This window comes from Pelecanus crispus, chromosome 5 (assembly GCF_030463565.1).
Source record: "Pelecanus crispus isolate bPelCri1 chromosome 5, bPelCri1.pri, whole genome shotgun sequence".
Taxonomy (NCBI): Eukaryota; Metazoa; Chordata; class Aves; order Pelecaniformes; family Pelecanidae; genus Pelecanus; species Pelecanus crispus.
Window position 1 is genome coordinate 23,446,834 of NC_134647.1, and position 25,990 is coordinate 23,472,823.

The following is a 25,990-nucleotide window of genomic DNA, read 5'->3' on the forward strand; positions in this document are numbered from 1 at the left end:
AATTAATAATCCATGAAAAATATTCTTATTTACTGTGCTGATCTTTAATCAGGCAGGAAGGTGAGGTACACTGTAATGGTTGGCCTACAGAGGAAGGCCATTACTATCATTACTGCAATGTAACTCAGAATCTCTTCCAGTATAGGTAGAAGTACATTCCTCTAAAGCAGATTGACACAAGCTCTGTTTCTCCATAATGCATATCCTTGTTTACACAGCAGTGTACATTGTGATCTATGGTGGAATCAGTGTTTAATTACAAAAGTCACGGTGTGGTGGATGAATTCCATTCTATTACAGAGAAACATTGTTTTCACAGTATTTATGGACTGTAGCCTATATTCTGGGGGACTCTAGCACTGCTGGGTTATATTCCACTTGTTCTTTAGAGAGTCAGTGCACCTAGTAAGAAAGACTACATTCCTTTCTCAGAAACATTGTGCATTAACCTTCAGCATTGTTATGCAGGTTTTTCTTTCTTGTTGTCTTGCTTTTTAGAAGTCCCTGCTGAGCTTGAGAACAATACAAAAAAATAAGTTTAACATTCTAAACATTTGTTCAGCATGCACTGTTCATAAAAGAAGTCAGATGTTAGTACTTTATGACTATACTTGTTTTTAATCTTGTCCTTCAGGTTTTTTATGTCTTCAAATTGTACATTTGTGATCACATTTATTTTTAATTACTTTTGCTTAATTACTTCCTCTCACCAGCCACATCTGCAGGTCCTCAAATCTTGCTTTTCATTTTTACAGTAATATGCACAATGAAGGAAGTATGCTCATATGCAGTCTCCTAACATGCAGAAATGCAACAATTGTAATAAATATGCTGGTTTTATAGCTACCGTTAAGAGAACACCAAAATGGAATTCTCTGTGACATTGCTTCATTCTTGGGCATGTGTTAGTAAAGTTGTTATGATGCAGAGGTTATGAGATGTTTTTTTGGAGGCTTGGATTTACATTAGTGGATTTTCTAGAAAAAAATAAATAATGAAATATTGGATCATACAACTGCAAACCTTTTAGCCATTACTGATAATTGGCTCATTTATATGCATTAGTTATGCATTTGTTGATGCCCACCTTGCGACAGCTTAGTTAGGATAAATTAAGAGCAGCGATTGTATAAATTCCATACTGCCTTTTATCCATATATTAGGACCTTGCCTGATGTTTCTGTCACCCTTGTGATGAGTGGTTAGCTTTCGAATAATTTCATTATCTACCTCCTTCCTGATGGCTAACATCATTTGCATAACAAGCTTATCTGGTTCAAGTTGTGGGCCAGACCTGTGTACTGATAAAAACCAAGCATGCAGCTTTGGCTAGACATACTTTTGACTTCAGTTCTGTTTACACAATAATTTTATTTATGTCAAGATTGCCAAACCTGATCATTGTAGCTTTTTTCATCTCCCATTCTCATGCCTTGAAATGCCACTGTCTCAAGAGGCATTTTTGTTATGTGTTCTCTCACGTATTACAGTGATTTACAACATGCCTGAACTGGAAGTTTCAATCTACTTTTGTAGGTAACGCTTTAAACTGTTAAAATATTAACCATATTTTTCAGAAATTAAGCCTGTATTTTAAACTATGACTCTACTTCCCCAAGAGCTATGATTTTGTAGCAGCATCTTAAAGTCAGATGCATTATTTACAAAATCTGAATGGAGAGAGGGTCAAGATAGTTCTTAGCGTAGCGAATTTATGTTTCTATTCCCAGCTTTGTTGACCTTGACTTGAGATGAAGATTGTAATGTGTTGTCCTCATAAGGATTTTTACAATGAGATAGCTAATCTGAGTTAGATATTTTGTTTTAAAAAAAACCCAGACAAGCCACAATTTCAGCCAAGCTATCTCTGGCAGCACCCTAGTTTTGTATTTGGTATCTACTGAGATACGCGCAGCACATAGATACTTTTAAAAGGTCGGTAAAATTCTATGTATGCCTATTTATCTGTACTACTGTAATTGTTGATGAAGAACTTGGCTGCTCGGCTCATAATGTGAGAAAGAATTAATTATCTGTTTATTTTTATCTGCATATTAATAGGGCTTACCATTCCTATAAGGCCATGTAAATGACCACATCAGTAGTTGCAGGATTGGCTCTTAAAAACAATATACTTTTACCTGTGTTTATTTCTATGTTGAAATAAAATATCAGTTTTGAAGAGTTCACTCTACTCATTGCCCATGAATGTTTATGTAGCTTTTTTTTTTTTTTTGGATCGCTACAGCATAGATTACATTGCTCTCTTAAGATAACAGTTTGTGTCCACCACCATTTTAGACATACAGTGCTTCAGAATTTGTTCATAAAATAATACAGCTTATATGTTAAAATTAATTAAAAAAACCCCATTCACTATTCACAATTATCTCACATGCTGCAAATAATTTTCTTGGCAGTTTAAACCTTGACTGATCTCTAAGGGTAGATAGAAGAGTTAATATGTTCTTGGAGCAGAAGGATACAATAACCTTTATTTACATTACATCACAAAATGGTAATTTTAATTAAAATGAGCAATGGTATCTCCAGGGACAGACATTCTCCTTTTAAATTTATTTAACCAATGATTAGCTATTATGGTTCTTTGAATTAGTTAGTCATTCTTGAGCTGGAGGGAATTAAAGAATTAAGAAATTCAGGAAGTACTAAAGTCAAAATGTGAAGTTACAGGATTTATGGTCACATTTATCATCAGGATGTAACTTCTATTTTAGCAATGAACCTAAATGATTCTATGATCCTATGACATTGCAAGTACTATACAAATATAATTTTTAGTCTTGAGAAACTTAATTTTTTGTACTCAATTTAAACACAGCCTCACAAGCTGAATTTCATATTGATGAGTCTACATTCAGAGTTATTCAATTAATAGATCATCTAGATTATATAGGTTTTAAGTGCTCCATTTAGATTTAATATCTCTGAATACAGATCAAAATTTTCACAATCTAAGCAGTTGTTTAGTGACATTCTGTTCATATTACATAAAGAACATTTTACTGTTTCTGTCATTGAGAACATGATATGTTTGACATAACTCATTAATTTCATAGTGTCTAAGAAGACAAAGAGGTTTGCAAATGTCAGAAAGATACAAATTACGATGTGTAAGGTTACCACCAAATCTGTAAGTTTTCGCATTTTATTCATTGATGTGGACTTTGAGGATCTGTCTGTAGGTGAACTTGAAATACTAAATTGTAGTACCTGACAAAAGATCTCCACCACTTTTGAGTATTTCATGAGAGGTTTTTATACAGATGAATGGGCATATGTAATGGATACAATTGTCTTCAGCTTTCTAATGAGCAGTTGTAGTAAAAACTGCAATTTTAGGTGGAGGTGAGAAACTCCCATGCAGATTTGAAGTCCTGACCCTGAAAGAATCCTGCTAGATTTTACGAATGTCATAATATCGAGGTCTTTCACTCAGTAAAGTATACTGTTGAGTTCCTTACCATTAGCGGTAAGCACCCATTCTTCCCTTGGTTCCCATGGTTTGTGGGTTTATTGGCTTGCTATTCTCAATTGTAAACACGAACAGTAGTAAGTATAGTGCAGTGAGAAAGATATTGATTCATGGTGGAGTGACAAGTCTATTTGGGAAGCATTGGCAATTCTACGACTAGTATGCTGCATAGAAGACTATAGTATCAGAGGGAGCATGAGAAGTAATTGTCTGATGAGACAAAGTTTCCTTACTCCCTTCTTCAAGTTCCCATTGTCATTAAGTGCCAGTATTTCAGTTTCTCAAGTAGTGTCTGCGTATTGCTCTTTCACTGGGATGATTTTTAAGCATAATTCGAAGCTTAGATGCTTCTGGAGCTTTAACGTTATTACCATTTATTGGAAGGAAAGCCTTTTGTAATAGCTAATGTTTGCCATCTCTCTGCTTTACTTGAAAGGAAATGTAAAGGCAGGATGTTCCCACCTGTTACTGCATGGTTTTCACTTCCATAATATTTCATAAAAGTAAACACTGAGCATGGCAGAAGACTGAAGACAGTAAGACAGAAGTGGTAGACATGAACACTAAGATGCAGGTTGGGAAGGAAGGAAGATGGCAGGAGCAAAGAGAAGTGAAATATATCTGTGCTGGTCTTGTAGTAGTTTGGTTTTAGGGGTGGACTTTTTCCTTCCAGTTAAATAGTTCTTAAAGAAAGGATGTGTTCTAGATAATCCAGATTTGTTTGGAATCCATTTTTGATAGTATGAAAGGCAGAAGTATGGAAGTAGGAAAGCACTAAAAATTGGAGTTGCAAAAAATGTAAACCAAATAATAATACAGCATTTCTGCCTGATAATAGTACCTTTGCATTGGACTGATGAAATGACAGTAGAATAGTAAAGCCTTATTCCTCAGTAGATTTTTAAGTCATCTGTACTTGTGGAATAGAGATAAGAGTTCAATTCCCTCTTTCACAACTGAAGAAACTGAGATAAAGGGCAGCTTGCTCCAAGTGGCTCCATAATGAACAGCAGAGCTGGGAATGAAGCAGTCCAGCATACTGTTAGATTAAGGGAAGCTCCAGGAAGCACAGATGTGCCTGCTGTCCTCTTGTGGGCCATGGGGTACAGGTCAGGTCTGGCACACAGTAATGGGAAGAATGGTGTTGCTGCCTGTGGACTCCCAACTAGTAGAGCTAACCTGATCTCATCTGCCCAGGTGTTTGTGAATTACTTCAAATGAAGATGTCATAGTGTGGCTGGATTTGGGGTTTCACAGCAGAGGGCATCAGGCAGTCAGCTTAGTGGTGTGTAAGTGAGAAACTTTTCCCAGCTGTTCTGTGATTATGGCATAGTGGATCTACAATTGCCTTTTTAGTGGCTTTACTTATATACTGGAAGATGGGAAAGAATGCACTAAACACCAAAGGAGAGAAAAATATCTCTGTTCTTAGCTGCCTTTCCAGTTATGACATAAGATGTGAAAGAAATAAACTGTCCATATCAGACTATGCTTTCCTTATCTCCTACCCTCTCTATGCTCCAACTGCCTCAAATCACCTGCATGCTGTAGTGTCAAAGGGGGATGGATACCTAAGAGAGAATGTTTGGTACAAATGCAAAACATACTGTTTCTCATAAAAAACTCCAGTTATAAAACGTTCTGAAGGCTCTTGTGTTCGTTCCTGGGTCTTCAAGGACAGGCCAAAGAAATATACCAGACCCATTCCTGGTAAAAGGCTAGAAACTCCCCAATTTCATCATACAATAAATAAATGTATTTGGTGGTTTTGAGATGCTCCCTAGAATTGTTCTGACTGAATTTCTGTTGTCTCTGGTAAAATTCTAAGGTTTTCAACATGAGCAAAGTCTGACCCATTCTAAGAGCTGCAAGAGGTGCCGCTCCATAGAGTTTCCATTGTTTGTCTTCTAAACCATGTATATGAGCCAGAATAAATTGTTGTGTCCGCTCAACCCAAAGGAGGCTGGGAAACCTGTTGTAATTTTTGAAGCTTTAGAAGGGGTAAAGCTATTTACTACACCTAATTTTACAATTTCAGTGTGAGTGAACCTTTGTTAGTTTTCAGATGCGTGCTCTAAATTACACTATATGGTGCTTGATGTTAAAAATTAAACTGAAAGAAGACTCATTAAGAAAACAGCTGCTGGTGACATTTCAGTGTTAGAGTATTTCTCTCATTGTTGGGGAAGATTAGTGATTTACGGCATTTGCTACCAAAAGGCAGATCAATAAAGATATAAATGTGTTCTGACCATCAGAATTTATATTATGCACGTGATGATTGAATACTTTGTCATAAATTCAGTCTTTCATCCGGATATCTGATTGTAGCAGAAGGAACAGTAAAATCCTTGTTATTTATCATGGGATGGTGGTTCAAGACAGGAGACCTATTTAACCTATATACATACCCTTAATGCTCAGCATTTGCTTTTTCCAAAGGGGCAACTATATATAGTTCTCAAGATAAGGTTATTTGTATCCTTTATGTCCTGTTGAATTAGGACTGAAAACAGAAATGCTGTTGGCAAAGCTGTCACAGTTTTTTAGTTCATTTTTGCAAGCGAGTGACCTGCAGCAGTGGGGGATGGGCAGGCCTGGGAATGGGAAGCTGGGAGGCTTCAGGGAGGCAGGCACATCCCTGCATCATTATTACAAATGTAATTCATGAAATGTCTTTTCTTCTCCACCTCTCTGCTGCCTGTGACTGACCAGTGTCTGCCACAGCTATGTGTGGTACAGAGGTAGGAGGAACAGTCAGAGTGATGGATAGGAACAGAGCATTTTAACCGGTTAAAAACAATGAGATAGTTATTTTTCTTTACTTGACTGGAAAGTTTCTGACCTAATGTACCTGGCCTAGATGATCTTGCTTCTCTGTCTGTCCTTCCATTTCTCTAGGCAGGAAGGGCAACCCAGTTGGGGTCATGCTCTTGATTTCATTAATCTTCCACCGTGAAACAACCTTCTGATAGAAGTAGCTAGGAAGGTATGGGGAAGAAAAAATAAAAATCTCAGAACCTAGAGATCACCTTCTCCCTGCTTACTCTTTCTCCTCTGCCTCTGGGAAATCTTCATTCTAGATCCACAGCTGAGCCGTCTCTACCTTTGGGGGCAATGTGGTAACTGTTTTTTCTGGAATTGGGTGGAGAGGATCTCAGCACCTCAGGATGACCTGAAGCTCTGTTCAAGGCCCTGGAAAGCTCTTTTATCCCAATAGCAGAGTCCGGGAAAGATTCCTCACTGCTAGGCAACAGGTACTTGTGGAAGCACTGAAGTATTTGGAGGGCAGGGGAGAGCGGTGTAGAGCTGTGCGAGGAGCAGATGATGGGGATAGCACCCTGATGGGCCAGGCAGTGGCAGAGAGATAGACACCACAGGAGTGGCAATGAGGACTTTATCCAACAAATTGTTAGATAAATTGTTCGGAGACTTTATCTCTCTCTCACCTGGAGGCTGTCGTGTGGATTCCCAGCTCTAATACAGAGTCTGATATACAGTCATAATTTCTTCCAAAGAATAACCTATGCATCTTCTGTGCATGTAGATGATAAACAGTGACTAGATGTCTGGTTGGATATTTGGTTTGTGAGACAAAATAAGTTCCAGTAATCCACTGCCAGCAGATGAGCAATCATCAGCAAATGTAGCATTCACAAAATGTAATAATTAAGGAGAACAAAATACTGAAGATAAATCATAATGTAGCTAAGCTATAAGGGTTGGAGCTGCTTGGTTTCTTTATTTTTAAGGAAAGTACTTGTGGCCAAATAGATCATAACAGATCTGATGAAAGAATTTCTGAAAGAAGTAACTTCTGCTGCTGTACTTTAGGTTTGGCTGCAATAGTGAATGACGTTAGTAATTGTTTTCTATTTCTGAACACACAGGAGACTTAGGCCACCATTGCAGTTCTTACGAAATCTATTTCTTTCCATTTATTCATTAGTAAATATTAGCTCATGAACGCTGATAAATATCTCTCCTTTTCAGTCATGTGATTCGCTACTGGCAAAATGGCAGTTTACATTGTTGAGACCTAGCAATTCCAACAATGTTATCATCCAAGTGCAAGCAGCCAGTGAATTTTTAGAGGCCGTCTCAGATGGGCCTGTGTGTATGGGAGTCTGCTCTTATCCCCTACTAATAAATGGTTCATCTTTGCCTGTAATTGTGGTAGAATGGAAATGGTGCTTAGGAGCCTGGCTGTGAGATTGCAGCAAATGGCTGCAACCTGTGTTTAATGTAGTGACACTAATGAATTCTGAGAATTAATTTTCAGCTAAGAAAGCATGATGGAAGATACTAGAATTTCAAATTAGGTAATGGATTGACTTTCATCAAGGCAAACATGTACAATGTTTGTTTTGGTTTTAATCTCTACTCACTTAGCCTTCCCATTATTTTAGATCCAAAAAATAGCAGACCAAATCTGATCATATTTTCATCATACCTTACATGAAACCCATCTTGTAGTAGATTTTCTGGTCAATTTGCTCAATGCAAGGCTGTCTCACCACTTTTTTTTTTTTTTTTATAATAATTTCCATAAGCCAAACAAATTGGCTTAATTCGCAGGTGCAGCACATTTGTTGGTTTTATATGTAATTGCAGCATGGTTGATGTTTGACAGTGCCTAAGCTAACTGTCCAAATTGGTCTTAAACAAATGCTCAGATGAGCACCTGAAGATATTTTAGTTTTCTCCTTTCCTCAGAAGCAAATCCTTCAGTGATATGACTTCTTAATGTTTTTTACTTGCACAATGCACACACTGATTTCTGTTGGCTGCATATTTTCTGATAAGTGACATTATAAAAGCTGTTTTGTTACTTTACTCTTCCTCTTTCAAACGTTACTGTTGCTGGATTTTTGTGTATTACTTCTTGATTTCTTTTTTCTGGACTTTACATGGAATACATCTCCTGACTGAATGTACTGGCAACTTTGGACTCAGGCAGCCATATGATTAACTTTTTCACACATTATAGTTTTATTTCAGGGTTCAGGTTGGTAGAAAACACTGTGATAATGCTCACCTTCATGCAGGCTTTAGCATCGTAAGAGCTGATATTCTATATTAAATTATTTTTTTTCTGAAAAGCAGTATAGTGTCAATACTGCTGCCAGTGTAGGAGATGATACTTTACTGGACACCTGCAGTGACGCTGGCAGTCTGATGCGTCATTTTTCACTATCACATAGGTGGTGGCCCAAGGATTGTTATTTTACAGGTAATGCTGACTAAGAACAGCAGCAGTACGCATTCAGCCTGGCACTGAAAGCAACACAGTTGAAATGACACTGTGTAGAAGCAGAGCATGTAAATATACCTCAGAATATTAACAGGTCTTGTCTACGTAGAGAGGAATTAGGACAAAGAAATATGCACCAAGAGGAGAAACATAAGGACTATCTTTTCAGTGTCACATGGCAGGTCTCCATCCTGCGCTCCATTGCAGCAAGCCTGGTGATACACTGAATTGGCTCTGAATATTTGAGTACACACTGAGCCCACAATACCTACTGCGACTAAGCTACAAGCTGCTTACTGGCACTTGAAACATAGTAAGGAGTAATTTCTAGAAGTGGCTGTGTCAACACTTCTGCTGTTTCAGAGCAAACGGAGAGTGTATATGCCGTACACACTTCAATTCCTTGTGGCCTGCCTGGTCTTTCTGCTGCTGTGTTGCTAATGTGCTAGGCACTTACCTTTTAACTTCATGGATTAAACCAGCTTCAGTGGAAGTGTACATTCTGCTGCCAGTCTCTTCCCTGAACTGGAGTAGAAGTACTCACACAAGAAGTTACAGATATGAATTTAAGCAGCTGTCCCTCACCCTTGCACAGCTGTTAGTTACTAGCTCTCTGTTTTGTTGTGGCATCTCACCGACCATCTGCAAGGGCTCTGTTCTTCCGATACAGGCACAAACTTGGCACAATAGTAGGTGTGCTCTGTCTGAGTTTGGAACAGAGACTTTGATCACAGAATCATGTGGATGTGTCTTGTGTCATTAGCTTGGTCATTTTATGAATTCATGAAGTTCTACTTGTGTGTGTTTCAAGTGAAATCCTAAGTGACCACAGATTGCAAAAATATCCTACTACCAGAGAGTGAAGGCTGCATATAGATGAAACAATATATGAACTTTGATAGTTGCAAAGCAGAAGAATAGCATGCATGCAAAGTGAATAGCCAGCGGGTGATTGGCAAGAGTATGCAACAGAAGCAAAGGTAATCCTAAAGTAGTCTTGAAGACCACCTCCCCGACAGAACTTACCTATGCTCATTAAAACACCTGCCAGACCTAAACAGCTAGCATTTCAGGCACATAATAGAGAAGCTAAGAACTTTTTTCCCTAAAATGTTTTCCTTCCATCTCTTCTTGTTGGGCTTCCTTAATGAATGCAGTATCCTGGACATTTGGATGTTTCACCTAGGGGCCATTGATATGAAAAAATGTGTCTTGCAACTTCTGGACCTTGTCCATAGAGTGTCTTTGGAGGTGCATTGTTCCAGAGCTCAGACTAGAATTCATATTAATAATTACATACCACCAGGTAAAAGGTTTGTACGTTCTTCACGCTTTTGGTAAACAGAAGATATTCTGCCTGGAACTGTGTAATTTCTTGAAGAGAATCCCTTTAAACTCTAATGTTGTTATTATCTGAAAAGCAACTGCCATGACATTAGGGCCTGTTGCAATAGGACAAGGGGTAATAGTTTTAAGCTAAAAGAGGGTAGATTTAGACTAGATACGAGGAAGAAATTTTTACAATGAGGGTGGGGAAACACTGGAACAGGTTGCCCAGAGAGGTGGTAGATGCCCCATCCCTGGAAACATTCAAGGTCGGGTTGGATGGGGCTCTGAGCTACCTGATCTAGTGGAAGATGTCCCTGCTCATTGCAGGGGGTTTGGACTAGGTGACCTTTAAAGGTCCTTTCCAACCCAAACCATTCTATGGCATAGCTTCACTTGGATTCAGTTATATTACTGAAAAATTCCTGATGTAATCAAATTTAACAAGAACAATATAGCATAAATACTATAAATTTGTAATTATTGTTAGAATAGTAGAAATCACATGAGTGCATGAGCTTTTCAGACTGAAATCTCCACTTCAGATACTTGCTATCAATCTGTGATTTTGTATACTGCATAGTTTTTTGTTGTTTGGGGTTTTTTTTAACTCTGTCTTCCTGATTAATGTTATCTTTCTTTCCAAATGCTTTTTTCCTTTTTCTCAGGAACCATATAAATTTAACCAGGATTGGCATGGACCATATTGTCTGCGTGGGTGTATTGACTTTCAAAAACCATGGATCACAAAAGGAAAAGTGGGGGGTGGGTGTTGTCAGAACCTGTTGAAGGCTAATGATGGATCTCTTCATTGGGGGGGAAGGACTGGTATTTATAGCCTTGCACTCAGAGGGACAGAGGTAAAGCAGGTTCTGTTACTTTAGTCTTTCTGTCAGGACGTTACAGTTCTAGCCTATAGCAAAATTCACCAAATAGTTTTAAAACTGGTAGTATGTTTTACAGACTATCATTTCTGGACTAGATGTACCAAGAAGAGGTTGGGAAAATGGTTTTCAGGAACCTAAAGTATTAAAGTTATGTTCAAAGATATTTCAGGATCATTTTAAGACCAGACTTTAGGCTTCAGTAAAGTATTTGAGGTGAGGCTAAACTTTACTCATTTGCTAATGTGTTTGGTAGTATTTGAAATCAATTAATGTGTATGATTTTTTTTTTAGATGTAGTTTAAATCTTGCAAATTGTTATTGATACTGCTAGAATATAAATTATTCTAAAAGGTATTAAAGTTTCATTGAACTTTTGGCTAAAAAGGTAATCTTTATTTGTGATATTTGGCCCTGCTAAGGAAGTACTTTAGGTGTATCAGTATCAGCTAATATGAGATGTAATTGTGAAGTATGTAATACGAATGCATCTCATCAAATAAACTCATCTTGGGCTATAATTCACTGAAATGATAGGTGCTAGAAGGGAGATATATACTGAGTTGCAGCATTTCTTTTTCACATTCTCAAATAATGTCAATATTATTATTGAGCAAGATAAAAAGAATAATATAAAGAATTAGAGGGTACTTTAAAGCAGTCTAATCCTGTTAGATCGTTGTTCTGTTTGGACTGTATTATTTCAGCTTTATTGTAGAGAAAAGAATTCAACTTTAACGACGGCTTCCTCAATTTTAAATCTCGATTATATAAATTAGCATGATACTTTATTTTATGCTAATTTAATAGGATGTATCTCTCTATTCATCACTAGAGCACCTGTTCCTATCACAGACAGAACTTTGGTACCCCGACTAGCATTTAGTTCTGACTCATTCATTTCTCTTCCAGTCTGAATTATGTAGGTTTGCAGAATTTTCTATGATTCTTATAATTTTACACTTATCATTGCAATATAGAAGGTCTACCTGAAACATTCATTTTCAAAACAAAACAAAGCTCTATATGAAATTATTCTGACTAGTGTTATGTCGCAGATTTCGCTTGTGGTTTTTAATAGGCTATATCCTACAGTTCCTCATCAGACTCTTTTCGGAGAATAGGTAGAAAATTAAAGTGAGTGAAATACTGTCTATTTGTCTTAGATTATGTTTAATGTATATTAATTGTACAGCACTTACAAGATATGATGCCATTTTTTCATAGTAAGCTCGTTAAAACGAGAGATTAAATAAGCTCAAATTCATAGCTTCTATGCTAGTATACTTGTAGGGTTAATTCACTTAGTTAAGTATTTTATGCCAGATTTATTCCAATGTAGAGGAAGGGTCTTGGTGCATCCTGAGGAACTCAAATTTGTGGCAAAACAAACTACTGTACAGTAACAGCCACACAGTAAGCCAACTCAAATAATGCTGTAATGAAATAATATCATTGCCTGAGACCCGTATTTCTCTGTCACAGGTGTCTTATCAAGGATTTTGAAAAGCGTCCTTCAGTCACCCATCTTTTGGAGCATCCATTTATTAAACAAGTACATGGTAAAGATATGTCTCTCCAAAAACAGCTGGCTGAGCTCATCCAAGAACAACAGCAGCAAGGCTCCATAGCCAAAACAAGGTACTGTACAACATATATGTTGCAGCCTTCCTTCCCTACACTAATCCTGGAAGCACAATTTGAAGCTTTGAATGCACAGACATTTACTGTTTCAAATGATCATATTAATTCATTGACTAGCAGTATTATTAGCAATAAGTGCTGCATGCCATGTGAATGCAAGAGACATGTTTTCCCATTGATACTTTTTAGAGCTAATTTGATCAGCCATAATGCAACCTTCTCCTTAGCCTTCTTTCCCCCACTGAACTCTGTTCTATATGTATTCATTTTTGGCTCAGTCACAGAGATGCTAATAATTCCAGAATGTTCTGGTTTGTGGAAATACATATTGGCATGATGAAAAATTATATCACATTTTGGTAGCAGATCTTTAAAAATATGACTGTGAACAATGAAGTGACTACTAGAAAAGGTTAAGAACAAAACACTTTAAAGTTTGCTGTTTGAGTAGATACTGTTAGTAAGAAGGCTGTTCAGTACTTAAAGAAATTGTTTTGTCTGTAGTTTAACAGTGACTGCTATTTTGCATTCAGCCTAGTAATTAATTTTAAAATGTGCTTAAAAAGCAATGGATGTTTATCAGCAGCAGTGGAATTTTTTACTTTTGAGGCCAATTGTAAATATGTCTTAGTTTAGTCATTGTCCAGAGGGTGGCAGAATTTCACTGTTTCAAAAGAGAATTAAATGCAAATGAAAACACCTTCCTAAGCTCAGCAATCATTCTGTAATGTGAAATTTGTCTAGAGTGAGATAAGTTCTGGCCCATTATTATAAACAAACACCTACTAATGTTGATGAAGAAAATTAAATGTCATGATTCATAAGTCATAAACATGTATATACTTATATGCCATAAGACCCTGTAGCTTAAATGCTAAAAGCCCAAACAAAAATGTACAAGTTACAATAAAGAAATAGCTGTAAGTACAGTTTCAAGGTGAAGTTGACTTCTGTGGGTTTTTCTGGAAAAATATACCAGGAACTGCTTACTGTGGATGAGGGAGCTATGCCAGTGTTACAGTAGAACTTTCTGCTTTACCTAGCCACCTAATCAGACCTCCCCCATGTAACACCTCACAGATCAGATTGCTTACAGCTGTGGGTTGGCTGGCCCAAAAGGTATCAGAGTTTTCCCAGCTGTTGACCAAATGGAAGGTATAGACAGAGTGAAATGATCCTTATGCTAAGAGGAGCTCTGAAATGGATTCCATATGGTATTCCAATACATTCTTCTGGGATCTATTTCCATAACGTGGAGTGAGAAGGAATCAAGACCAAGACAGCATTTCTTTCCTCAAGCCTTTCCATACATTAACTGGGAGTGCTGTGACAGACAAGCTTCTGCACCTTATGCTTATGCATGACTGTAATGTAGGGAGGATTTTGCTTCCCAGCACCCCCAGTGTGAATCAGTGCTCACCTAAGGGAGCTCAACTCCCTGTCTGTCCTGTCGCCACCTAACCCATCTTAAATATTTTGTTTGCCAATATTTTATTTGCAACTTGTGTGCAGTAGCACCTGCAGATTCCAGTGGTGAAGGGGACTCTGTTGCAATGGGTTTAGTCCTAATCTTACCCTCCCTACCAGTCTAAGTTCTATTATTGTCCCTGATGCCCCCAAATTTACTTGGCCAACTAGTCACAGGTTCCCTGTCCCAGGTAGTTATCTGACCCATCTTTCCCATCAGTCTCCGTTCATTGTTCATTTGCTTTGTCCTTAAGGCTTTGTTCTCCTGTTAGAGTCAGCTTGTTGTGTCTTCTTCCTCTACTACTCCAATAGCTTCTGTTTCTAATCTCCACCTTCTTCAGCAAGTCCTAGTCCAGATTCTTCTATTTTTCCAGTCATTTCTCTGTTCTTGGTGTTCCTCCTCACCTGATAACGTAGCTTGCAGCCCTCTTGTTCTTTCTCATCACTGAATTCACCTTTCCATCTGTTGTAGTTTCTCTTCTACTCTTAAAGCTCTACTCTCAGCAGACTCTTTGTACCCATCTTGTTCTTTCCTGGACTCTTGGTGTGGTTTTAGCCATGCCTCTGAATTAGGTGGCTTCTTCCTCTGCCAGTGAACGGTAAGAGGAGAGGCATGATTAGGCTGCTGGAGAAATAGTCGTCTTTACCTTCACTTTGAAGCCAGTGGGCCGTGCTATTGGCTTCACTTTGAAGCCAGTGGGCCTACCTACTGTTAAAGAATGTCTTTCTGATTGTTGTAGCATTATACTATGGTATCCTTATTTGTTCTTTGAAGCACCAGCCCACTTTGATCAGGACTGAGAGCATGCTCAGTGAGGACAAAAACGATCACTTAGGGATCATTTACCATTGAAATGTACAGCATATTGTTCAGAATAATGAAGTGCTGATTTTCCAAAGATCTGAAACTTGATCAAATTGGTACAAGCTTTAATGAGATAGCAAAAGCATATCCCTGCAAAATATCAAGTATGTGGGCCAGACTGTTAATACTGGACTACAAACATAAGATTATTACAAGAGCACCAACCACCAGGAGTGTCTAATTATAATTTTCCCCAGAGGATAGACATAGCCTCATAATAGTAAAGAGCTTGGCTCTGTAATAGGGTGATAGTACCCCCTAGGAAAATTGGTCCCAATCAAAAGCCTTTAAAAACTCTGTAATGCATTTATAAAATAATTTTCAGTACAGAATCTGACATGTAGAAGAGCACATGACCAGATGGTACTGTAAAAAAATTTACTGGCATTCATTTGTGGTGATCTGTAGAAGTCATCCAAATGTATAGTCACCGCTTCAAAGTAAATAGGCCAATTAAAACCCATGTTGAGTAAAATCTTTCTTTTATGCCATTGGATATATGTGCATGCTTTTTCTGTTTACTGATGTGCCCATGACAGGTACAATGAAATGTGCATTAATTCCCTGGTGTTCAGAGATAAAGAAAAGTAGATGCCCTTTTTTAGGAGTACAGCAATGCTACAGATCAATCATTTGAAAGATAAGTAAAAGAAAATGTTCTCAGAGCACAGGGTCAAAATTTTCAGAAACTGGAAAATCATCAAGATGCTGGTGTTAACAGCTCTCCTATGGTGAGGGAACCCAGGGAGTCACTGGTGATGACAACTGATTAGGAGGTATCTGGGTTTTGTCTCATTTGAAAGTCTTCCAGCATCAGTGCTTTGCATTTGCATCTTTTGATTCTTGACTGACTCAGCACCTGTGGTTTTTTTAATAGGATTCTCTTTCCAATTGAGCCATGCCAGTTTTGCCTATTTTGGGACATCACTTAAGGTCATTGTGTCTGAGAGCAAGCCTGCAGACTAGAAAGTCAGTACTACTGATTTAGAGGGTATGATGAAGAGATGTGGACAAGCTGATCTAGCAGTTCACTGCTACTGAAAAGGAGAGAACTGGCTTCTTTCTCTCATTTTCCCCCAGCTCCCAGGAACAAGCTCATGATGCTGTTTTTAATTGCAGCTCCAGTGATAGTCAAAACCTCCTGAGCAAAAACTTCTAAAGTAAGAAGAAAAAACTAAGCCAGCAGAAACACACAGATAACTTTCTACTGTTAGTGATTGCAGAGGGGTGCCTCAACTGATACAGCTGAAGTAAAGGAGGGAATACTTCACATGACCAGGAATAAGGGGGAGAGGGGTGGAATGGAGCAAGCTGTCCCCTTTTGGCAGGAGCATCTGGGTCAACCTCTGGAGCCACAGACTGAAACTTCTCCTTAATTCAGTTTCTTCCATTCTTCATTTATAAACTTCTTTGTGTGCAGTATAGCTAGGCTTAACTTCAGCACAGTTCTTCATACTTCTACACTGAAGGGGCACTTCATTGTCCTTGCTGAGCTCAAAGGAGCCTAACACACACATTTGTTGCTGACAAACATACTGTTGTCATTTTGCCATGAGGTAAGTTACTAGAGAGCTTTATACTCTATTTATTTAGGTTAGAAATTAATAACAAAAGGTTTATACTAGTAAAAGATTACTTTTAAAACAAAAAATGGCATTAACAATTGCTCCTGCTTTTTTTACTGAAAAAAAATGTTCTTTGAAACTTTTTCACCAGCTTTATTTTTCCCTGAATTATTTTCATCAGTGAGATGCAGATATCTCCTATCCTTATGCAAACAGGTGTTTTCAGTTTCAGAAAACCCAGCCAGGATACCCCTCTTTCTACACTTGTAATGAGGAAGAAGATTCTTTTTTCATCTGTTGGCATCTTTTAGACTGAAATCCTTGAGTCTTGCAATGGTGTTCAGTGAAGCTGAAATTTCAGCATCAGCACTCCACTCCTGCATTGCCTGTTTCTTATACTCTCATGGGGAAAAACTTTGTGAGAAAGTCCAATGTCATGGCTGCATAAGGATGAGGTCTGGGTATTATCTTTATTTCTTCTCCGTATCCCTTTTATAAGCTATCAGTTAACTATGTGTATGTGTTGTCTGGTTTCTAACAATACCAGGGCATAAATGCTAATTAACAACAATATACTCTTCATTAACAGCTTTGCCATAGAAGCAGTTACATGGAGTTTAATTTTAAGAAATTTATTTGGCGTTAAATAGTCCACTAGTTCTATTTTTATAAAAGTTCTTTAATCCTTAAAAAATAGAGGTTAGTACATCGGAACGTTGCTTCACATATATTTGCTCCAGCAATGCTGAATTTTTCTTTTCCATCTATTCTAAAGTCAAATACATCATTACTTTTTAACACATGGATACTGATTTGTAGAACATGTGGATACTGATTTGTAGTTCATCTTGGGAGCCAGAGCACTCTTATTCCCATCAATATATAGCTGCCTCTAGGCAGGAAGCATTTCTTAAAACCAGAGAGGATGCAGTCACAGGCTCTCACTCAGGTTTTTTTCTTTTTTCTTTTTTTTTTTTTTACTTTACCAATCCTGTACTCACACAAGGACTGTGAAATGCTTTCAGGTTATTCATATAGTGTCCTCGTGCATAATAACATCGTGAGAAAAAGAAATGTAAGTAATTCCTAAAGACTTGTAACCTCATGTAGCATTAAATTGCAGAACTGGAAAAAAGTAGGAATCTAAGTTACAGTAAGGTGTGGACAACAGAACATGCAAACATTGGTCAGGAATGATAAGCAGAATTATAAAAATGTTTTTGGTACAGTAATAATAACTGAGTGTTGATAAAGACTTTGTGGCTAATTCTGTATTCTCTAAGTAAAGAAGGGTACACAAGTCAAGTTGATAGTAATCTTGCTGTATTTCGGGGATAAGTTCTTCAAGATAGAGATTCATGCAATAGCCTGTCAGTAAAATACCAAGAATGTTTAGGCACCCTCTGAATTGTAATACAAAAACATGGTAGAGGTTTATGTTTTATTCCTCATTCTCTGTCTGAATTAAGTGATATAACAGAGGTTACACAGTATCCCCAGTATTTCTCTGTTCCTTCACTTATGAAATGGCTGTTAATAGCTTTACTTAATATATTATACCTAAAAAAAAAAGATAGCAGTTTGTCTGAGGCAAGAACTTTGTCTTTTACTTGTTCTGTAAAGCTGTACTATACCTTTGCTCACTGTAAACCTGTTAACGAAGAGAAGCATGCATAATGCCTGAAGCTCTAGCCATTATTTCTTTCATTCTTTCTGCCCTAGAGTTTGGGAAGACTCTAGGCAAAGATACATTACAGGTTATGGATATTGTTAATTCTCACGTAACGGTAAACATTTGCTCTGTTTGTGTAGATTATATTTTAGTTAAACAGTGTTTGAGTGTGTTGGATAATCCATTAAGAGAGATTATAAGAGAGAGCTGCTCACTTTCCAAATATGCCTTTTGATCTCTTGAACTCATTCGTACGGTCAGTTGCTTTTTTGATTCATAGTACAAGAGATTCCAACATCCAGGCTGATTGTCAGCTGGCTGAAGGAAGAACTCAGAAGGGATTTAGCCTGTTTCCTAATATTCCTAAATGTTAAATGACTCTTTGTGCTGTCTACATTGGCAAAATGTACTGCAAAAAGTGAGCATGTTCTCTGGAGTTTGTTTATAAACGTCAGATGTTATCCCTGGTTTTTTGTCCTTGTCAGGACTTAATCTAAACCTGGCAAAGCTGGCAGCTGCTTCAGTGTTGAAAAAGTTGAAAAACATATGTCAAAACTTCCGAACTCTTTCAAGCTAGGCGGTATCTCAAGTTCCATAAATAATGTTTAAAAATGCCATGGAGCTTGTCATGGAGACACTTAAAAGGGAAACTCAAATTTGGAGCCCCAGTATTCTGTCTATTGTCCCAGTCCTTCCTTGCATAAACTTTAATGATAAAATCTTGCATCCTTTAGGAAGACTTTCTCAAAAAAGTAAACTTTCCATTTTATTCCATAAAAAATTAAAATATAAAATGTTTTAGTGGCTTGTGACTAGAAGTAATGGAAAACTGGAGGATTTTTCCTGTTTAACTGAAGGTTTGACAAGTACTGACCATCAGCAAACGTGAATGAAATGAAAATGTTCTGGGTTTTTTTTTACCCCCTTTGATTATACAACAATTAAGAAATTATTTATGAACAGTCTTAAAGTAACAGGTTGCTCTATTGTCATGGTTTAGCCCCAGCCAGCAACTAAGCACCATGCAGCCGCTCGCTCACTCCCCCTGCCCCGGTGGGATGGGGAGAGAGAATCAGAGGAGTGAGAGTGAGAAGCACTCCTGGGTTGAGATAAGAACAGTTTAATAATTGAAATAAAGTAAAATAGTAATGATAATGATAACAATATAATAATGATAATAACAATAATAATATACAAAGCAAGTGATGCACAATACAATTGCTCACCACCCGCCGACCGATACCCAGACAGTTCCCGAGCAGCGATCGCTGCTCCCCGGCCAACCCCCCCCAGTTTATATACTGAGCATGACATCATATGGTATGGAGTAGCCCTCTGGTCAGTTTGGATCAACTATTCTGGCTGTGCCCCCTCCCAGTTTCTTGTGCACCTGGCAGAGCATGGGAGGCTGAAAAGTCCTTGACTAGCATAAGCAGTACTTAGCAACAACTAAAACATCGGTGTGTTACCAACATTCTTCTCCTACTAAATCCAAAGCACAGCACTATGCCAGCTACTAGGAAGAAAATTAACTCTATCCCAGCTGAAACCAGGACACTATCCAGTATAGCATGCAGGAAAAAAATCTAAAAAAGCAAAGTCAGAACAGCATGTGAGATGGAGAAATTTAAATGTAGTAGCAGATTTATTAACTGCCTTTTGACTGTGGTGGAGGAGCAGAACATCAAGCAGGAAAATACATGTTTTAAAGCTTAGAACTAGAAACGGAAGAAGAGTCTTCACAGAATGTATTCTAGAAATTTTGCCTGTGGTAATATTCTTATAAGCTGTCTTTCAAAATTTTAGATACTGTGGATCCCTGTGTGGCATTTGGCTGTTCTTTAGGGGGAGTTAATGTGGGGCAGCTATATGAAGTGCAGTAGTTAACATCTATAATAATTTTAAGGTAGCAAAAATATTTAATAATCGCCAGTTGCCATCTAAGTTTATTTTGTTAGCCCTGTATATCAGACATCACAGTAGCTGAAGTTGAGCAAAACCATGGTCTTATATATTTCCTCAAGTGATTAGTAACTGAAAATTCTGTAATTGATTTGGTGTTTGAGAGTTAATGTTGATCAAGTATCAAATGTATTTGGTTATATGGTTCAAAGTGGAGGTTTCCCAGTTATCAGCAGCTTTGAAGAGGCCAACTCCAGACGTGGTTCATTCTTCCCTTGGATGTTTTCCTACAGACTAGGTAGCTCATGTTTCTGTCTGTAAATAGGCTTTTTCATAGGAATCAACCAGAAGAGGTCTTCTACCAACCTCCAGTTTCAGTTTTTAAAGGAATGAAAAAACTTCAGCATTTGCATGGATGAGATTTTAAACAAGTTTACTGTAGACAGTAAAAAGTTCAGAGTTTATTGTTTTGGGTCATGCTGGGTCAGTGTGCTACTGCTGGTCACCATTTAGAAGTTTATTTCTGTAATGGGGAACAGACAGTTATGAAACCTTGCATGTTGAAGGATAAAACGCAAATCTGTACATTAGGAAGAATCAAACTTGAAGAAGCCTGGAAAAAAAAAAAAAAGAAAAAAGGGAAAAAAAAAAAAAAAAAGAAAACTAAGCACCTAATAGTTTGAGAAGGGCAGGTATGTTCAGGCTACCTTGTCAGATATTAGGATGAGACTAGAGAGCCTTGGCAGCTTCCCCCTTCTTATTAGCCCACTGGGTTACAGCAGCAGTCCATCCAAAGAAGTAATTCTTACAACCAGATATCTAGCTTCTCTGCCAGCTCACATTTACTTTTGAAAACAATTAACTGGAAGGAACTTGATTGCATGCAGCCAGTAATTTCCTTTGGACTCAGAGATAATAACTGAAACAGAACCAGAAACAGTCCTCTGATGCTATACACAATGTAATCTAATGCAATTCTTCTAGCCTTCATCTATATGAATATTAGGCAAATGAGTTTAAAACTTATTTTTTCTTTTTTTTTTGTTTTTAAAATCACAAAGCTACTGTGGCCCCCAAAAGTGATCCTTGGTCTGATTATTGTGTATGTGTTTTTACTGGAGGGTGCACAGATTTTTTTTATAGCTGCAGCATTTATATTGTAATTAAGGCTGTGTCAGTGTTTCTATTATGGCCTTGCTTCAACAAATTACTCCAGGCTGAAACTTGATGTACAGGAGCAAAATTCATTCTTTACAATGCACAGGCAATAGGCTGTGTTTCTCTGTGTGGCAGTAGCACACTCCACTCTTTTTTTTTTTTTCTTTCTTATTGTGTTATTTTTCTTGCAAATCTCAGGTTTGGTGCAATTCATTTTAAAATTGGCAACAACGTAAAGTAGAACAAGTACAGAAACAGTTTTTCCTATGTGAGTCCCAGGAAAAACCCAGGAAACGTAAATGCATAGCTGCACCAAGAGGCCAAAGTAAAGGCATTAATAAAAGAACGTTTGGGGTGGAGGGGAGAGAGACCAGAGCGGAAGCTTCCCAATGAACATAAAATTTCTTGGTCTGTGCTGCTTTCTTCTTCAGGTTGGACCTGCCAGCAAGATGACTTTTTGATCTAGAAGTCTGTGTGGTCCATCTAGCTTCTCCTTCCCCATCATCAGCTTGATTGCAGGGTCATATGAGCATATAGCTATTTACAGTGCACTTCTATTACTATGGCTGGTATCTAGTACAAAAAGAGGTTATTTTCTTTCAAACTATCTCTTCCCCACAAGTAGAACAAATGAGTGCTTCCCACCCTCTTAATGAAATTGCTCTCCAAAGGGAGAAACGGTTCTTACCTTTTGTTCCTCCTCCAAAATCCTCCTCCAAAAACACTGTCCTTTCCAGCTATTCCTGCCTGATAAAAAGGCAAAGGGAAGGTGCTTGGGAGGATAGAACTTTTTTCAACAGACAGTGCTCGTCACTAGAGTTGTGGAATAAATCTAATGCTGCTCTTCAGGTTTGATAAGGTTAGGTACCTTGAGTGACTGGCCCTTTATGTCACTTATTTTGTCAATGAAGAGACTACATCCTCCAGGGTATGATTCAGAACATTGCTGGAACCTTAAGGCAAGTAACCTAATACCTTCGATTTTGCTTTTGCTTAGAATGTGTACATTTTATATGTCATCAGAAAGGAAATGTAATTGAAATAATGGCTGACAATTATTTCCCCAATTAAGAGTGTTTCCTTCTGCTTTTTAAGGTTTTTTTTAAAAATATTTTAAAAGCAGATTGTATTTCTGATGTAATGTTGTGGAAATAATTAAAAGTTACCGTCTATTCTTCCTTCCCATTCTGTCAGTGTATCTGCAGGATGTAGGGTCAGTAGAAAACTGATGAGGCCAGCAGGAGATTTGAAGCTAATGTGATGTTATGCTCCTAATATCCTCTTCCTAATCATGTACTTAGGAAAATGAGTTAAGCACAAGAAAATATATGCACAAAGGTATATATGTTTTACCTATATTTAACTAAGACCAGTTTCCTTAGTTACTTACTTACATAGTGTTAAAAAAACCCTTTCCAATAAAAAAAATTGATTCGTTTATCACTTAAGGAGAACACACAGAGGGAGTTTAATACACAATCAGATAACAGATAAGTTAACAAAGCCATTCTACAATTAGAGATGCTTAGGTTTGAATGTGCCCTCTTCTCCCTCCTCCCTGCACCTCTGGTAGATACACCCATACTTGCAGCTTGTTGCAATTTAATATTGTGGCTATGATGGTTTGCTCCAGGAAGAAAAAGCTTCACAGATGAGTTATGTTAGCTATAATGTCTAGCCATCACTTTGTTAGTTACATCTCCATGAAGTAAAGCAACTGTTAAAATATTTGCTTAATTTGTAGACTGAGGGGTGCTCCCATCTCTAAATGATTTATATTATTTACAACAGCATTTTTCTCTGCAGTGAAGTAAGAGGTTGAATTCTGGTTTGAAACAGAAACAGTTAGAAAAAACAGTAGTACTTAGGCCATTTACATGCATTCCTACTCCTTTGATAATCTGGCTTGTCAGCAAAGTCTAATGTTCTTGAATATAGTGACTGCTTAAAAAAAAATAAAGCCAAAAAGAACCCACAACCCACCACCTAATCAAAGATCTGAAAATGGAAAATTTAATTGAATGGAACTTTGAACAAAGTCACGCGATCTCTATGCTGCCCACTGGAAACAATACCTGGAATTTTTCTTTCATAGCTTCTGTTTGTGTTCTCCTTCTTTCATTTCTTCATATGTACAACATCAAGCAAACTCTGTGAATGTGGTGTGTAAAATATAAGTGGGACTGTCTGCAAAACCTGCTATGTTTCTGCTATTTTATTTCCTAGCTGACAAAACAGTTTGCACAGTTTTATTTAGTTACAATTCAAATAAACCATTACAGAACAGTTTTCCAGAACTCATTGAATAGCCAAAAGTAAATAAGGAAAATGAATAAAAATAGACATAAAAAAATTAGGATCTTTAAATGTGATTCCGAATTATCAGTGAAGCTGTACTCATAGCTAACACTCTTTTCCTCCTTCCTCTCTGTTTAGAGGCTTTCCATGCAATAATTCTTCTGATGATATAATAGCTCTTGGGTATGAAAACATTCTCTTTACTGAATGAAAGCTGACTAGCTTCAAATGTAGAAGCATACATAAAAAGGATTCCATGAGTATATGAAGATATGATTAAAGAAGAAAAGACCTGCTACATCTTCATATTAACCTTCAACATTATAGATGAACAGTGTTTCCTGCCAAGTCACAGTACCATTCTGTTAGTGCTTGATATAATATTTGGCATTGTTTCGGGATGTGTGATCATGTGATTCCTACTTTCTACATGGCAACCAATGCAGAAACAATCTGTCAAGGATTGTCATTGAGGATCAATGCTAAATGTTACTCAGCAGGATGCAGACTGTATCTCGGTGGGTGTCCTCCTAGTATGCTTTGATTATGTTTGTTGTAAAGAAAAGCCTAGTTGTGCTTACAGCATTCGTATTTCACCCCCTCTGTGGAAGACGTATTACAGTCTCTTGATTTGTCCCTGTTTCAACAAGATGTGTTGTTTAAAAACATATAGACAGCATTTTCAAAGATTCCTTCAGTATAATCTGATTATACAGGGGTTATGTGACAGTTTGTCTCTGCTGCTTATTGTGTGGCTTAAATCTCTGAGGACAAGCTGACTGAACATCCATACAATTTAGAGTCTGATGGCAGCTGTGGTTCAAAAATGTTGTTTTGGGCCAGATCTAGGGTCATCTGAGGAGGCACTTTGGCATACACCAAGGTAACAGAAAGATTTTATATTACTTTTGCTTCTTATAACTTTGTAACATGACAATACATGGGTGTGTGGGGGGAAGATTTAATTAAACAGAGTGGTAGTTTATTAACTTAGAACAAGAAGGGAAGAGAAAAGAGGGAGAAATTTTTTCTACTTTACTATGTGAGTGGGGAGTAGTAAGCCTACAGATAAATCTTCATCTCTGAGCATTGATAAATAGATAGGGTTATATATTGTGAAAGAGAAAACAGGTATTACACTGGACAGCAAGCTGACCTATTACTTTTATAAAAGGATGTTTTGAGCAAAAATATGTATTTCAGAGAGTGTGTCTGTGTTTTCCACATGACAAAAACACTCACCCATTGACTTCCCATTGCCTCTTAATGTTTGCTTCTTCAATAGTTTTGTAACACTGGTGCTCTACTAACAAACTTCCAGGCATGAACGAATACATACTAGAAGACCTTACCATGTGGATGGAGCTGACAAGTACTCTCTAGATGACGATCTGGTAAATCTAGAAGTTCTAGATGAGGTACTGTTCTGTCTGAGTAGCAGTTTCTTACAATTGTGCCTCACATTTTATCTGCTTCTGCTTTTTAGGCTGCTTTTAACAGAACGGGAAGAGTTCCTTCTTGCAAGCTTTTGTCTCACCATGGCAAAGGAATTGTCATGTGACTGATCTGCTATCATCGGTTCATTAATATTCTATATAGTGACATAAAAGCAGTAGCAGTGAATCCTATTATGTGGAAGAATTTAATTATGAGTGATGCTAGTTTAAATTTTTTTGTGAGTTTCCTAAAATGTGAAGTTTAGTCATGAAGTTCTAGATTTAAGCTATTTTTTCCTAAAATTCATGAATTTATATAGAGTAATATGGTATCTAGAGCTTCTGGATAAAACAATATCAGTTGCATATTTCACTACATCACCTATATGCAGAGCATCTGTAAATTTTTGTTTTGATGATCTTTAAATTGCATGCCAGCAAGAAAAAGACATAATACTAAATTGTGCTAGTGTCATGTTTAAAACAGTCTCTTACTACCACTTCCAATTTAATCCTTGAAAAATTATTATCCTTGCTTCATGGTCAAATAAAAAGTTAAATGGAAATGTACTATGAAGTGCAGCAATAATGTGCATGTCCATTTTCTCTTCAGAAGGTTTGCTTCTCAGGCTGGTATAACAAAATATGTACTAATCTGGAAATAGGAGTTACCATTTAACTTCGTTTTATGGCATTAGCAAGAATTTTGAAAATATTTGTTTGGTTTTGTGGTGTTGGCATTTGAAAAATAATTAGTAACACTTACAATAAGTATTTCTTAATCAGTGTTCTCACTATATTTACAAAAATCTTCCTAGCTGGGAAAATACTGTTTAACTATAAAAATTTTTGTAATTTTCTCAGGATACAATTATCCATCAGCTGCAGAAACGCTATGCTGACTTACAAATTTATACTTATGTTGGAGACATTTTGATAGCCTTAAACCCCTTCCAGAATCTCAGCATTTATTCTCCCCAGGTAAGAGAGATTCGAAGCTGTGGACTGTACTCACTTTACATT

General features: G+C 37.3%; 1 protein-coding gene across 1 annotated transcript in view; it reads left to right on the top strand.

Annotated features, from left to right (window-relative positions):
• MYO3B (myosin IIIB) overlaps nucleotides 1-25,990 on the top strand; it is a 197,646-nt gene that overhangs the window by 62,165 nt on the left and 109,491 nt on the right. The window contains exons 10-12 of the mRNA XM_075710689.1: nucleotides 12,446-12,601; nucleotides 24,853-24,949; nucleotides 25,832-25,948. Of these exons, the coding sequence (XP_075566804.1) occupies nucleotides 12,446-12,601; nucleotides 24,853-24,949; nucleotides 25,832-25,948 (370 nt within the window). The remainder of the gene's footprint in view (nucleotides 1-12,445; nucleotides 12,602-24,852; nucleotides 24,950-25,831; nucleotides 25,949-25,990) is intronic.